Below are 12,102 nucleotides of genomic sequence, written 5' to 3'. Positions count from 1 at the left end.
GCTTATTTGGCTTTGCTAGCCTATTCACCAATGTCCTACTTAAGGAAGCCATAGATACTGACACTGCAGCACTATATCATGGTGATCTAGACCCATCACCATGATATGCTGAAACAGGGCGCATCAAAGACATCCTGCAGAATAATGGCTACCCTGATCAGATCATTTTGCGCTGTAAATCACGCAAACTCATGAACGGGCCTAAGGCCATCATTTTTGGCCCTGAAAAGTGTCTAGTCTACCTCAAACTACCCTGGAAGGGCAAGGTATCTTAAAAATTTTGAGCAACAGGTGAAGCTAGTTGCTTCATGCTGTTACTATGCAGTAGCAACACGAGTGGTATTCACCACTAACAGGATGCTGCTGTCAAATCAAAAAGACATTCTGCCTATCACACAAATGAGTAATACTGTATATGATTTCAGTGCCAATGTGATCCTAGGTATGTAGGCCACACATCCCAAAGACTGGCAGATCATATCAAACAGTATGTCCCTTCTGCTTTTTGCAATGGGCAAGGTACCCACCAGCCCCTGCTGGCAAAACTCAAAATGCAGTGTCCAACGTTTGTTGCGATTCAGCGATTGGACAATATTTGCTAAATAATCCTCAGTGTGCTAAAAATTACGCTGACAACCAATTTAAGATTGTCAGTCGAGCTTGCAGTGTGACGCATTGGATTGTACTGGAAGCTACATATATTAATACACTGAGTCCTGTTTTTTGCAGACAGAAAGAACACGTACACAGATAGCACCTGTTTCAGCTAAACAAAATAAGTGATAGCCATTCGCTGGTTCATTCCTCAGGACAATGCCTTGACCAATTAGAGTCAAGCTGCCTGGTTTAAAATGTCAACAATGCTTGGTGCATTCTCCATGGCAACACCTCTACCAATCAGAGTCTAATTGCGAACCAATTAGCACTGTCTTTTCATACAGTATAAAGTTTTGTTTCCCCTTCATTGGTATTCTTGTAATTGTCCTGATGATTGCAAGATGAAAAGCTTTGACAAAGTGTCTTTTTTCAGTAATACTGAGGACACTTTATATTTCTTCAATCACATTTAAATAAATAAAGTATTGAAAGTAAAATCATCTGTAATTTGCAGCAAATAAAAGAATTTTTGTAAGATATGTCAACCTTTGTCCAGTGTTCAGACCTGCCAATTGTCACAGTGTAAAAATATATTACTTGAGAAATGCAACACATTTTGAAGCAAATCCATTTATCTATCTCTGCAAACAAAATCTTGTGCCTAATGTAATACATTCTTGGTAACTAAAGTTTCTCAGCAACTAAATTGTCCAACTATAGCATTGGCAGAACTACCAATTGACTCAATGTAAATATACATAGTTTGAATAATATGGCTGTAGTGAAAGTGTTTCCACGTGTGAAGAAATGGAGAATAAGTAAGTCCAGAATAAGGAGACACAAAAGTGAGTCAGCCAGTAACAGAACAAATAATTTAAGAGGAATTTCTTTACACAGGAAGTAGAACCTGCTGCCAAAGGAGTGGCTGAAGCAGATAGCAATGGTATATAAAGAATAATCATCCTGTTCTCTATTATCCCTGTGTTTGCTGACCGACATTGGGTCCCAGTCAAGCAATAATTTTCACTTCTCATCCTTGTTCTCAAATCCCTCCATGGCCTCACCCCTCCCTATCTCTGTAATCTCCTCTAGCCTCTCAATTCTCTAAAATATCTGCAATCCTCTATTTCTGACCTCTTGTGCATGCCTGATCATATTTGCTCCATCATAGGTGATTGTGGCCTCAGTTGCCTAAGTTCCAAGCTCTGGAATACTCTTCCTGCACCTTTCCAACTTTCTACCTCGCTTGCCTTCTTTAAAATACTGCTTAAAACCTACCACCTTGACTTAATATCTACTTAGGTGGCTCAGGGTTTTACTTTGTTTAATAATACTCCTTAGGACTTCTTAGTGCCTTAGGACTTTTCATTACATCAAAGGTACTATACATTTCTGTTGTAGTGGGATATGGAGACAGGGTTGGAATAGATAATTAAGGCAGGAGTAGGCCCATATGGTGTACAAATACAAGAGTAGACAAGCTGGGCCGACTGACCTGCTTCTATCCTGTAGATCCAATGAAAAGCCAAAACATCCATCTATCAAAATAAAAGTTTTACATCCAAAATAATGAGTCTGTGTTTGGAGGGTTCTTAGATGCAAAGTTTTTTAATTCACTCAAAATTTCCTAGCGATCAACAAAGAAACAATTCAACACTTCAGTAAAATCAGAAAATAACATTTCTGAAGTCTTTTCAGTTGCGAATTTTCTTCCTGTCGTGTCTTTTCTTTTTGATTCATTGCCTCCTGATCAGCCAAGAATTCAATCATCAGTCCACAAACCAAACTACACAGAAACCCAGAGATGGAAAAGTTTGTCATTTATCTGAGGTTTAGTTGTTTGTTCTTGGCATTTGCCTGATATTAACAAGGCACATTTATTGTTCACAATAAGATGGCTTGAGACAGCCTTCAATTAAGAACTGAATGGCTAATGAGGCCTTTAGGGGGCATGAGGAATCAACCAAATAATATGGGACTGGAATCATATGTGACTCCAGGGCAGGCAGGGATGAAAGGTTTCATTTTCTGAAGTATAAAATTAATCAGTTGGGCTTTCAGAGAAAGCTGGCAATTTCCTGGTTGCTGTTCACAGATTTATTGAAGTTAGTTTCACAGTTTATCATAGTGGATTGATGAACTTTGGGTTGCTTGTTCAGTACCGTTTCTCTTACATACCCAATAACGTGCCTGGTGACTTTAAGTCTGCAAATCCCCTAATGCTGACAGATTCACAGAATCATACAGCAGGTGGAGGCCATTAGGCCCATTGCGCCTTTAACAACTCTGTGTATGAACCATCCAGTTAGTCCTTTTATGCCCATTTCCATAACTTGGCATTTTATTTTGCCTTTCAGGTGTTTATCCAATTCCCTTTAAAGTTACCTCCGAGGACGATAACATACTCTCTCACCTTCCCCGGGATGATAATACTCTCTCTCTCCCATTTTCACCCTCTCCCTCCCCTACGATGATAACACACTCTCTCTCCCTCTGCCTCCCCCTCCCCCGGGATGATAACACTTGTTATGAAACTACTATATTTTTCATAATAGTTTTGTGGGATATTGTAAGGTAGGTTTATGGCCGTGAGTGTGGATGGTTCTGTCTGTGCAACTGATTTAACTGAATTAGAGTCAGATAGACTGCAAGTTTGAAATTATCAGAAGACTCAGGGTGTAAAAAGGGCATTTGAAATGCTAATGAGTGAGCCAGAGTATAAGAGTCAGTAGATAAGGTGTGAATAAAATTGTATTTTAAGATAAGTGGGGAGTTGTTTGATTTTCAAAGGGATGGTAGGGTGTTTACATCTAACAAGATAAACAGGGCAAGATTATTATGTTTATTTTTCTCGAAAGGAAAAAGCCATATTGACAACATGAAAGATTTTTATATTATGGAAAAAGTAAATTTCCAAAGATGTGAAACAATGGGATTTTACACATTAAAGAAAGAGAAACATACATAAAGAAGGATGAAAGGCTATTTGGCGGGTGGCTGTGTAACATCTTGAAAGGTACACTGTGTAAAAAAGCCTTGGGGAAAACACTCTAGCCACTTTAGCAGAAGTCTGCTATGTCCAGTAACTAAAGTTGTGTTAAAAGCCTTTGGAATTCCACTGTAGGTTGGGTGCTGTGGTAATCTTGCTGGATTACTTGTTTAAATTTAAAATCTATTTTGGACTGTTGCCTTAAAGGGTGTGTGTAGTTGGGAGTCAGGTTAATTAGGAGTTTTGGGATTTGTTATGGTATTAATTGCCTGTAATCTTATATATGTGTTTGGATTCTTTTCTTTTGCTAATAAATGTTTTAATTTAATTTTTTAAATCACTAAAGGTGTTAGTGGACTCACTACTTCTGAATTCAGTTCACAAATCTTCTCGTAATAAATACAAATTGCAAAACCATTGTGATAGCGTGGCCAAGTTTCCCTTGTGGATTTGGTCTGTCTGGCACATATCACCTGCCACATCATAACAAAGCTGGGGGCTCTTTGCAGGATTTTTGAAGTTCCTTGATTGGTTTGGAGTTGGTGAATCTTAAGGCCATGAGTACAGGAAAAACATTGAACTCAGGAGTTGCTGTGAGGGATTTTAAAGTGGTAAGACTGCAAATATGGCTTTATCCACTGCTAAGACTTTTCTGGGAGTGAAAGATATAACCCTTATTGGTTCACAAAAAATATCTAAAGGTAAATTAATAGAATTGGCGGATAAGTTGCAGTTGAGGTTAACTATAGGGGAAAAGAATTCAGACATAACTGAAGTAATAGTGCAGTGTTTGAAATTGGGAGGGATGCCTCAAGCTAGTGAGTCAGTTGAATTGGCTAAGATTCAGTTGCAAATGAAAAAAATTGAGTTGGAGGTGAAAAAAAAGGAACAGGAAAAAGAGAGCATTTCAAAGGGAAATGGAAATGAAAAACTTGATCTTCAGAGGAAGAAATTAGCAATGGAGAAAAGAGAAAAGGAGAGGGAGAGGGGATATCAACTTAAAAAGCTAGAGTTTAAAAAAGAGATCTCAGGTGCTAAGGAAGGTTCCGATGTGTATTTGACCACTCTCAATTTAAAACCCAGTGGGGAGATATTTAAGTTTATGCAGGCACTTAATGAAGTTTAAGGAAAGGGATGTACAGGCATTCTTTATTTCGTTTGAGAAGATAGCTCAGCTGATGAAATGGCCACAAGAAATCTGGACATTGCTTTTACAGTCTAGGTTGATAGGTAGAGCTCATGAGGTACATGCATCGCTGTCAGAAGAGCTATCCTTGGATTATGATGCCGTAAAAAAGGCTATTTTGAGAGCATATGAGTTGGTTCCTGAGGCATACAGGCAGAAATTTAGGAATATAAGGAAACAACCTGGTCAGATTTATATTCAGTTTGAGAGATTAAAACAAAGTAATCTTGACCATTGAATACGGGCAGTAAAAGTAGAGACAACATATGCAGATTTTAGAGAAGTAATTCTTCTGGAAGTATTTAAAGATTCAATTCCTTTGGAAGTGAGGACTCACGTGGATGAACAGAGAGGTGAAACAGCTAGGCAAGCAGCAGAGATAGCTGATGATTTTGAGTTAGTTCAAAGATCTAAACCTTTTTTTGTCACCCTTTTAAATAAGAGAAGGATAGGAAGTGGGAAGGTGAAAGGAAGATAGTCAAGGAAGAGAAGGAGCAGTTCGAAATTTTCAAGAAGTTTCTCTTCAGACCAAGCAGGAAGGTGCTGAGGGTAGAAGTGACACTCGAAAACTGAGGCGTTTCATTATAATAAGGTGGGGCACATGAAGTCAAAGTGCTAGAGGTTACAGGGAAAACCCATTGCAGTAATTGGAACACAGAAAAGGTCTGGAAATAAGAGCACTGTGGGTTCTGAGATCCAGAATCAGGAAAAGCAAGTAGTTTGTATACAAGTGAAGCAGGAAGAATCAGTGATAGGTAAAGATGTGGGAATATGTTCACAATTTACCCAAGGGAGTTCTGAAGGGCAGTCTACAGAAATGTTTAAAGATTGTGTGTTTGATTGGAAAATATTTCCATGTGTACAAAGTGGAGCAGGCAAATATAGTAAACCTTGAAGAGACACTGGGGCTAGTCAATCCTTAATGTTATGGATAGTGCTATTTGTTGTACAGAGGGAGTATTGCAGGGAAAAGTGGTAATAAGTGGAATTCATGGAGATGCTAAACCTATTCTATTGTGGAAGTTAAATTTAAAAATTAAGTTGAAAACAGGTAAGGTGATTGTTGGAGTTGTGGAAAAATTGCTCATTGCAGGGTTCAATTTATTTTAGGTAATGAAAAGGATGAGATTTCAGAATACTTGGAAGTACATGGTAAAATAGGGCAAAGTCAGCATGGTTTCATCAAGGGGAGGTCATGCCTGACAAATCTGTTAGAAATCTTTGTGGAAGTAACGAGCAGATTAGAGAAAGGAGAGCCAATGGATGTTATCTACTTGGACTTCCAGAAGGCCTTTGACAAGGTGCCGCACAGAAGGTTGCTCAGTAAAATAAGAGCCCATGATGTTAGAGGCAAGGTACTAGCATGGATAGAAGATTGGCTGTCTGGCAGGAGGCAGAGAGTGGGGATAGGAGGGATCTTCTCAGGATGGCGGCCGGTGACTAGTGGAGTTCCGCAGGGGTCAGTGTTGGGACCACAACTTCTCACTTTATACATTAATGATCTAGATGAAGGAACTGAGGACATTCTGGCTAAGTTTGCAGATGATACAAAGATAGGTGGAGGGACAGGTAGTATTGAGGAGGTGGGGAGGCTGCAGAAGGATTTAGACAGGTTAGGAGAATGGGCAAAGAAATGGCAGATGGAATACAACATGGGGAAGTGTGAGGTCATGCACCTTGGTAGGAAGAATAGAGGCATAGACTATTTTCTAAATGGGGAGAGAATTCAGAAATCTGAAGTGCAAAGGGACTTGGGAGTTCTAGTCCAAGGTTAACATGCAGGTTGAGTCAGTAGTTAGGAAGGCAAATGCAATGTTGGCATTTATTTTGAGAGGACTAGAATATAAAAAGCAGGGATGTGCTGCCGAGGCTTTATAAGGCTCTGGTCAGACCACATTTAGAACATTATGAGCAATTTTGGGCCTCATATCTCAGGAAAGATGTGCTGTCCCTGGAGAGGGTCCAGAGGAGGTTCACAAGAATGATCCCAGGAACAAAAGGCTTAACATATGAGGAACGTTTGAGGATTCTGGATCGATACTCGATGGAGTTTAGAAGAATGAAGGGGGATCTGATTGAAACTTACAGAATACTGAAAGGCCTGGATAGAGTGGACATGGGGAAGATGTTTCCATTTATAGGAGAGACTAGGACCCGAGGTCACAGCCTCAGAGTAAAGGGAAGACCTTTTAGAACAGAGATGAGGAGAAACTTCTTTAGCCAGAGAGTGATGAATCTATGGAATTCATTGCCACAGAAGGCTGTGGAGGCCAGGTCACTGAGTGTATTTAAGACCGAGATAGATAGGTTCTTGATTGGTAAGGGGAGAAGGCGGGAGAATGGGGTTGAGAAACTTATCTGCCATGATTGAATGGCAGAGCAGACTTGATGGGCCGAATGACCTAATTTCTGCTCCTATGTCTATGGTCTTATGTAGCTGGGTGACAGATGTTGGTGATGCCTACTGTAGTCAAGCAGCATGTGGAAGTGCATTCAACAGATGTGTTACACAATGAAATCCTGGGTTGTTTCCAGATTTTGTAGTAACCAGATCACAAACTCTCAGGTTAAAACAGGAAGAGGAGGAGGCAGGGAAAATTTGCTGATATTCAATTAGCTGGATCTGTTTTTGAAAAGATTGTACATGAAGAGAAGGTTGAAGGCAATGAAGGAAGGGGACCATTTAAGTTGATTCAGGAGAAGTTAGTGGATCAGGAGTTGGAAACTACTCTCCTGGATTATATGACAAACTTCAGAGAAAGATTGAACAGGGCTTGTGAGTTAGCTCAAGAACATTTATAGATATCACAACGGGTGATGAAGGTGAAGACAAATAAGACAGCCAAAGCTCATAATTTTGTTGCTGGGGAAAAAGAAGTGTTAGTTTTGTTACCAATATTGGATGAACCATTAAAGGCAAGGCTTAGTGGGCCTTACGGGATTGAAAAGAAACTGAAGTAAATTATTTAATAAATACACCAGATATAGGAAAGAAACAAAGGGTGTGTCATGGAAATATGCTTAAAAAGTAATTTGACATGGAAGATAACCAAAAGGAGATATTAGTGGTGGTAGATAAAGAGAGAGGTAGAAATGAAAGATTCTGAAGGTGATTTTCCTCTAATCAAGTTGGACAATGAGGGATTGCTTAAAGATTTAAAATAATATTGAGTTACCTTCCAGACAAGTGTCAAAGTGATTTGGAGAAGCAGTCACACAAAGCTATTTGTGGGAACAAGCTGTGGAGGACAAATTTAGCTACACGTGATGTAGATGTTATGATTCAGTTTCAATAAGGCAACACCCTTATAGATTGAATCCAGTGAAATTATTACAAGTACAGAAAGAAATCAAAATCATCCTTCAGAATGACATTATTGAGTCTAGTTGCAGTAACTGGAGTTCGCCTATTGTGATGGTATCGAAACCCGATGGGACACAAAGCTGTGTGTGGATTATTGAAAAGTAAAAGCAGATTCATATCCTATTCCACGGTTGGAAGATTGCATTGAGAAAGTGGGAAATCAAAGTTTACCACAAAGGTTGAAATGCTGAGGGGATATTAGCAAATACCGTTATTGGCGAGAGCAAAAGAGATGTCAGCTTTTGTGATGCCAGATGGAATATATCAGTTTAAAATTATGCTGTTTGATATGAAGAATGCACCAGCAACATTTCAAAGCCCGACAAAAAAAGTAAGTGCAGGGCTGAGCAATTGTGCTGTTTATACTGACGACTTGGTAGTTTTCAGTCAAATGTGGGAGGAGCATTTACAACATCTGAAAGAACTGTTTGCTCAGCTAATTTGACGATGAACTTGGCTAAGAGTGAATTTACAAAAGCACAAGTTACATATCTAGGCCATACCATTGGACATGGTAAGGTGACTCAGACCGATGTGAAAGTAAAAGCTATCGTCAATTTCCCAGTGCCTACAACAAAACGAGAAGTTTTGAAATTTCTGGGCATAAGTGGATTTCACTGGAAGTTTATACCAAATTTTAGCAGTGTGCTTGCTCCATTGACTGAACTGCTAAAGAAGAACAAGAATTTTCAATGGACACAGGAGTGTCAATGTATTTGACAGTTTAAAAACTGTATTAACTACAACGTCAATTTTGCCAGTACCTAATTATGCCAAACAGTTTAATTTGGCGATTGATGTAACTGATGTAGAAATTGGTGCTGTATTGTTACAAGAAGATGAAACTGGAATTGAGAAGCCGATAAGGATATTTTTCACGAAAGCTGGGCGTACATCAGGGAACTTATTAAACCATCAAAAAGGAGACTCTAGGTCTGGTGGTAGTGTTGCAACATTTCAAGTTCCATGTTGCAAGCAATTAGTCAGAAACAATTGTTTATACAGACCACAATCCTTTAAAATTTCTAGACAAATTTCAACAACGGATTGCAAAACTGTCCAGATGGAGTTTATCACTGCAACCGTTCACAAGTTATACATGTGGCTGGGCAGAAAATCTAACTTGTCAAGAGTTTAAAGCTCAAAGGAAATTGGACATTTAAAACCTGGATGCTGGACTGAAATGACTTCTGTCGATACAAATAATTTGGATATATTGTTATGTTAATGCATGTACCGAGTAATGTAATAATTTGTATATATAGTGAAGTACAGTAAGTAATGTAAGATGGGCTGAGAAAATGAAGCTATCTTTTAAAATTATGATGGTTCACTTTTTACGTAAGGATAGAGGTGTTATGAAACTATCATATTTTTCATAATAGTATTGTGGGATATTGTAAGGTAGGTTTATGGTTCTGAGTGTGGATGGTTCTATCAGTGCAATTGATTTAATTGAATTAGAGTCAGATAGACTGCAAGGTTGAAATTATCAAATGAGCCAGGTGTAAAAAGGGTACTTGAAATGCTAATGAGCGAGCTCAAGTGCAAGAGTCCCTAAGGTATAAATGAAACATGTACTTTAAGAAAGTGGGAAGTTGTTTGATTTTCAAAAGGATGGTAGGATGTCTGCAACTAACATGATAAATGGGGCAAGGTTTTTACGTTTATTTATCCCAAAACGAATAGGCTATATTGACATCATGAAATATGTTTATATTATGGGAAAAGTAATTTTCTAAACACATAGGAAACAACGGGATTCTACACATTAGCGTGGCCAAGTTCCCTGTGTAGATTTGGTCTGCCTGGCACATGTCACCTCCCACATCATAACACACCCTCTCCCCCTCTCCACTGGAAAATAACTCTCTCTCTCACTCTCTGCACCCCCACTCCCCCCCCCCAGGATGATAACGCACTCTCTCTCTCCCTCTCCCAGGACAATAACACACTCTCCCTCCCCCCGGATGATAACACATTCTCTCTCCCTCCCCCTGGATGATAACACATTATCTCTCCCTCCCCCTGGATGATAACACACTCTCCCTCCCTCTCCCCAGATGATAACACACACAAACTCCCCAGATGATAACACATTCTCCTTCCTCCCCCCCGATGATAACACACTCTCTCCCTCTGCCTCCCCCTCCCCTCGGATGATCACACACACACACTCACTCCCTCCCTCTCCCCGATTGATAACACACTCTCCCTCCCTCCATCCCCCCCGAATGATAACTCACACACACACACACATACGCCCTGGATGAGAACACATTCTCTCCCCCCCTCTCCCTCCCCCCGAATGATAACACACCCTCTCTCCCTTCCCCTCCCACCGGGTGATAACACACTATCTCTCTCCCCGGATGTTAACACAATCTCTCTCCCTCCCCCCAATGATAACACACTCTCCCTCCCTCCCCAAAATGATAACTCCCCTCCCTCTCCCCAGATGATAACACATTCTCCCTCCCCCCCCACAATGATAACACATTCTCCCTCCCCCCCCACAATGATAACACATTCTCCCTCCCCCCCCACAATGATAACACATTCTCCCTCCCCCCCCACAATGATAACACATTCTCCCTCCCCCCCCACAATGATAACACATTCTCCCTCCCCCCCCACAATGATAACACATTCTCCCTCCCCCCCCACAATGATAACACATTCTCCCTCCTCCCCCACAATGATAACACATTCTCCCTCCCCCCCTCCAATGATAACACATTCTCCCTCCCCCCCTCCAATGATAACACATTCTCCCTCCCCCCCTCCAATGATAACACATTCTCCCTCCCCCCCTCCAATGATAACACATTCTCCCTCCCCCCCTCCAATGATAACACACTCCCTCTCTTCCTCTCCCTCCCCTCAGATGATCATACACACACTCACTCCCTCCCGCTCCCCAGTTGATAACACACTCTCCATCCCCCCAAATGATAACACACATATACTCCCCGGATGCTAACACAATCTCTCTCCCTCCCCTTGGATGATAACACACTCTCTCTCCCTCCCCCTCCCACTGGATGATAACACACTCTCTCTCTCCCCCCTCCCCCAGATGATAACACACTCAATCTCCCTCCCTCCCTTCGGATGATCACACACACACACTCACTCACTCACTCCCTCCCTCTCCCCAGTTGATAACACACTCTCCCTCCCTCCATTCCCCCCCCATCCCCCGAATGATAAATCACACACACACACCCACACACACTCCCTGGATGATAACACATTCTCTCCTCCCCACCCCCCCCCCCCCCCCCCCCGAACGATAACACACCCTCTCTCCCTTCCCCTCCCACCGGGTGATAACACACTATCTCTCCCTCCCTTCGGAAGATCACACAATTACTCACTCCCTCCCTCCCCCCAGCTGATAACACACTCTTCCTCCCTCCATCCCCACCGAATGATAACTCTCTCACACACAGTCCCTGGATAACACACTCTCCCTCCCTCTCCCTGGATGATAACAAACTCTCCCTCCCCCTCTCCGCGGATGATCACACACACACACACTCACTTCCTCCCTCCCTCCCTCCCCCCGGATGATCTCTCTCACTCTCTCTCCCTCCTTTATGTAAATATTGGAATTGTTCAACGACGTCATAAAGATCTCCGGGCAAACCAGAATGAGCTTAAATTACGTCACGAACTGACCTCGGCCCGCAGCCGCCATGCTGCCCATATGCAGAATGTTCCGTTTGTTTAATGTGTCCCTCCCGCTGCAGACTCCCGCACATCAGTTCCGGGCTCCCTCGGATCAAAGCAGTGCTTTTGAACAAGCGGCAACTACAGATTTTCAATTAACACTGAATATTTCGCGGTCTTTGTCTTCTCACCAAAATCAATTAGGGAATTAAAAATAGAGATGGCGGACTCATTCCCAGTGTAAATAAAGATATTAACTGAGAAAATGTACAAATGCCAAATCAGAAAGGA

At 41.3% G+C, this 12,102-nt stretch overlaps 1 protein-coding gene across 2 annotated transcripts in view; it reads right to left on the bottom strand.

Annotated features, from left to right (window-relative positions):
• The window catches only part of mrpl1 (mitochondrial ribosomal protein L1), a 56,845-nt gene extending 44,955 nt beyond the window's left edge, over positions 1 to 11,890 (bottom strand). Inside the window, exons 1-2 of one of the 2 annotated variants that reach the window (XM_041201848.1) lie at positions 11,821 to 11,890; positions 2,093 to 2,135 (exon numbers count right to left, since the gene is read on the bottom strand). In XM_041201848.1, the coding sequence (XP_041057782.1) occupies positions 2,093 to 2,135 (43 nt within the window). In that variant the 5' untranslated portion in view covers positions 11,821 to 11,890. The remainder of the gene's footprint in view (positions 1 to 2,092; positions 2,136 to 11,820) is intronic. The other variant, XM_041201849.1, reaches the window with a different exon arrangement.
• Positions 11,891 to 12,102: the final 212 nt, after the last annotated feature.

Source organism: Carcharodon carcharias, chromosome 1 (genome assembly GCF_017639515.1).
Source record: "Carcharodon carcharias isolate sCarCar2 chromosome 1, sCarCar2.pri, whole genome shotgun sequence".
In the NCBI taxonomy this organism is placed as follows: Eukaryota; Metazoa; Chordata; class Chondrichthyes; order Lamniformes; family Lamnidae; genus Carcharodon; species Carcharodon carcharias.
This window is presented reverse-complemented; position numbering and strand designations above follow the sequence as displayed.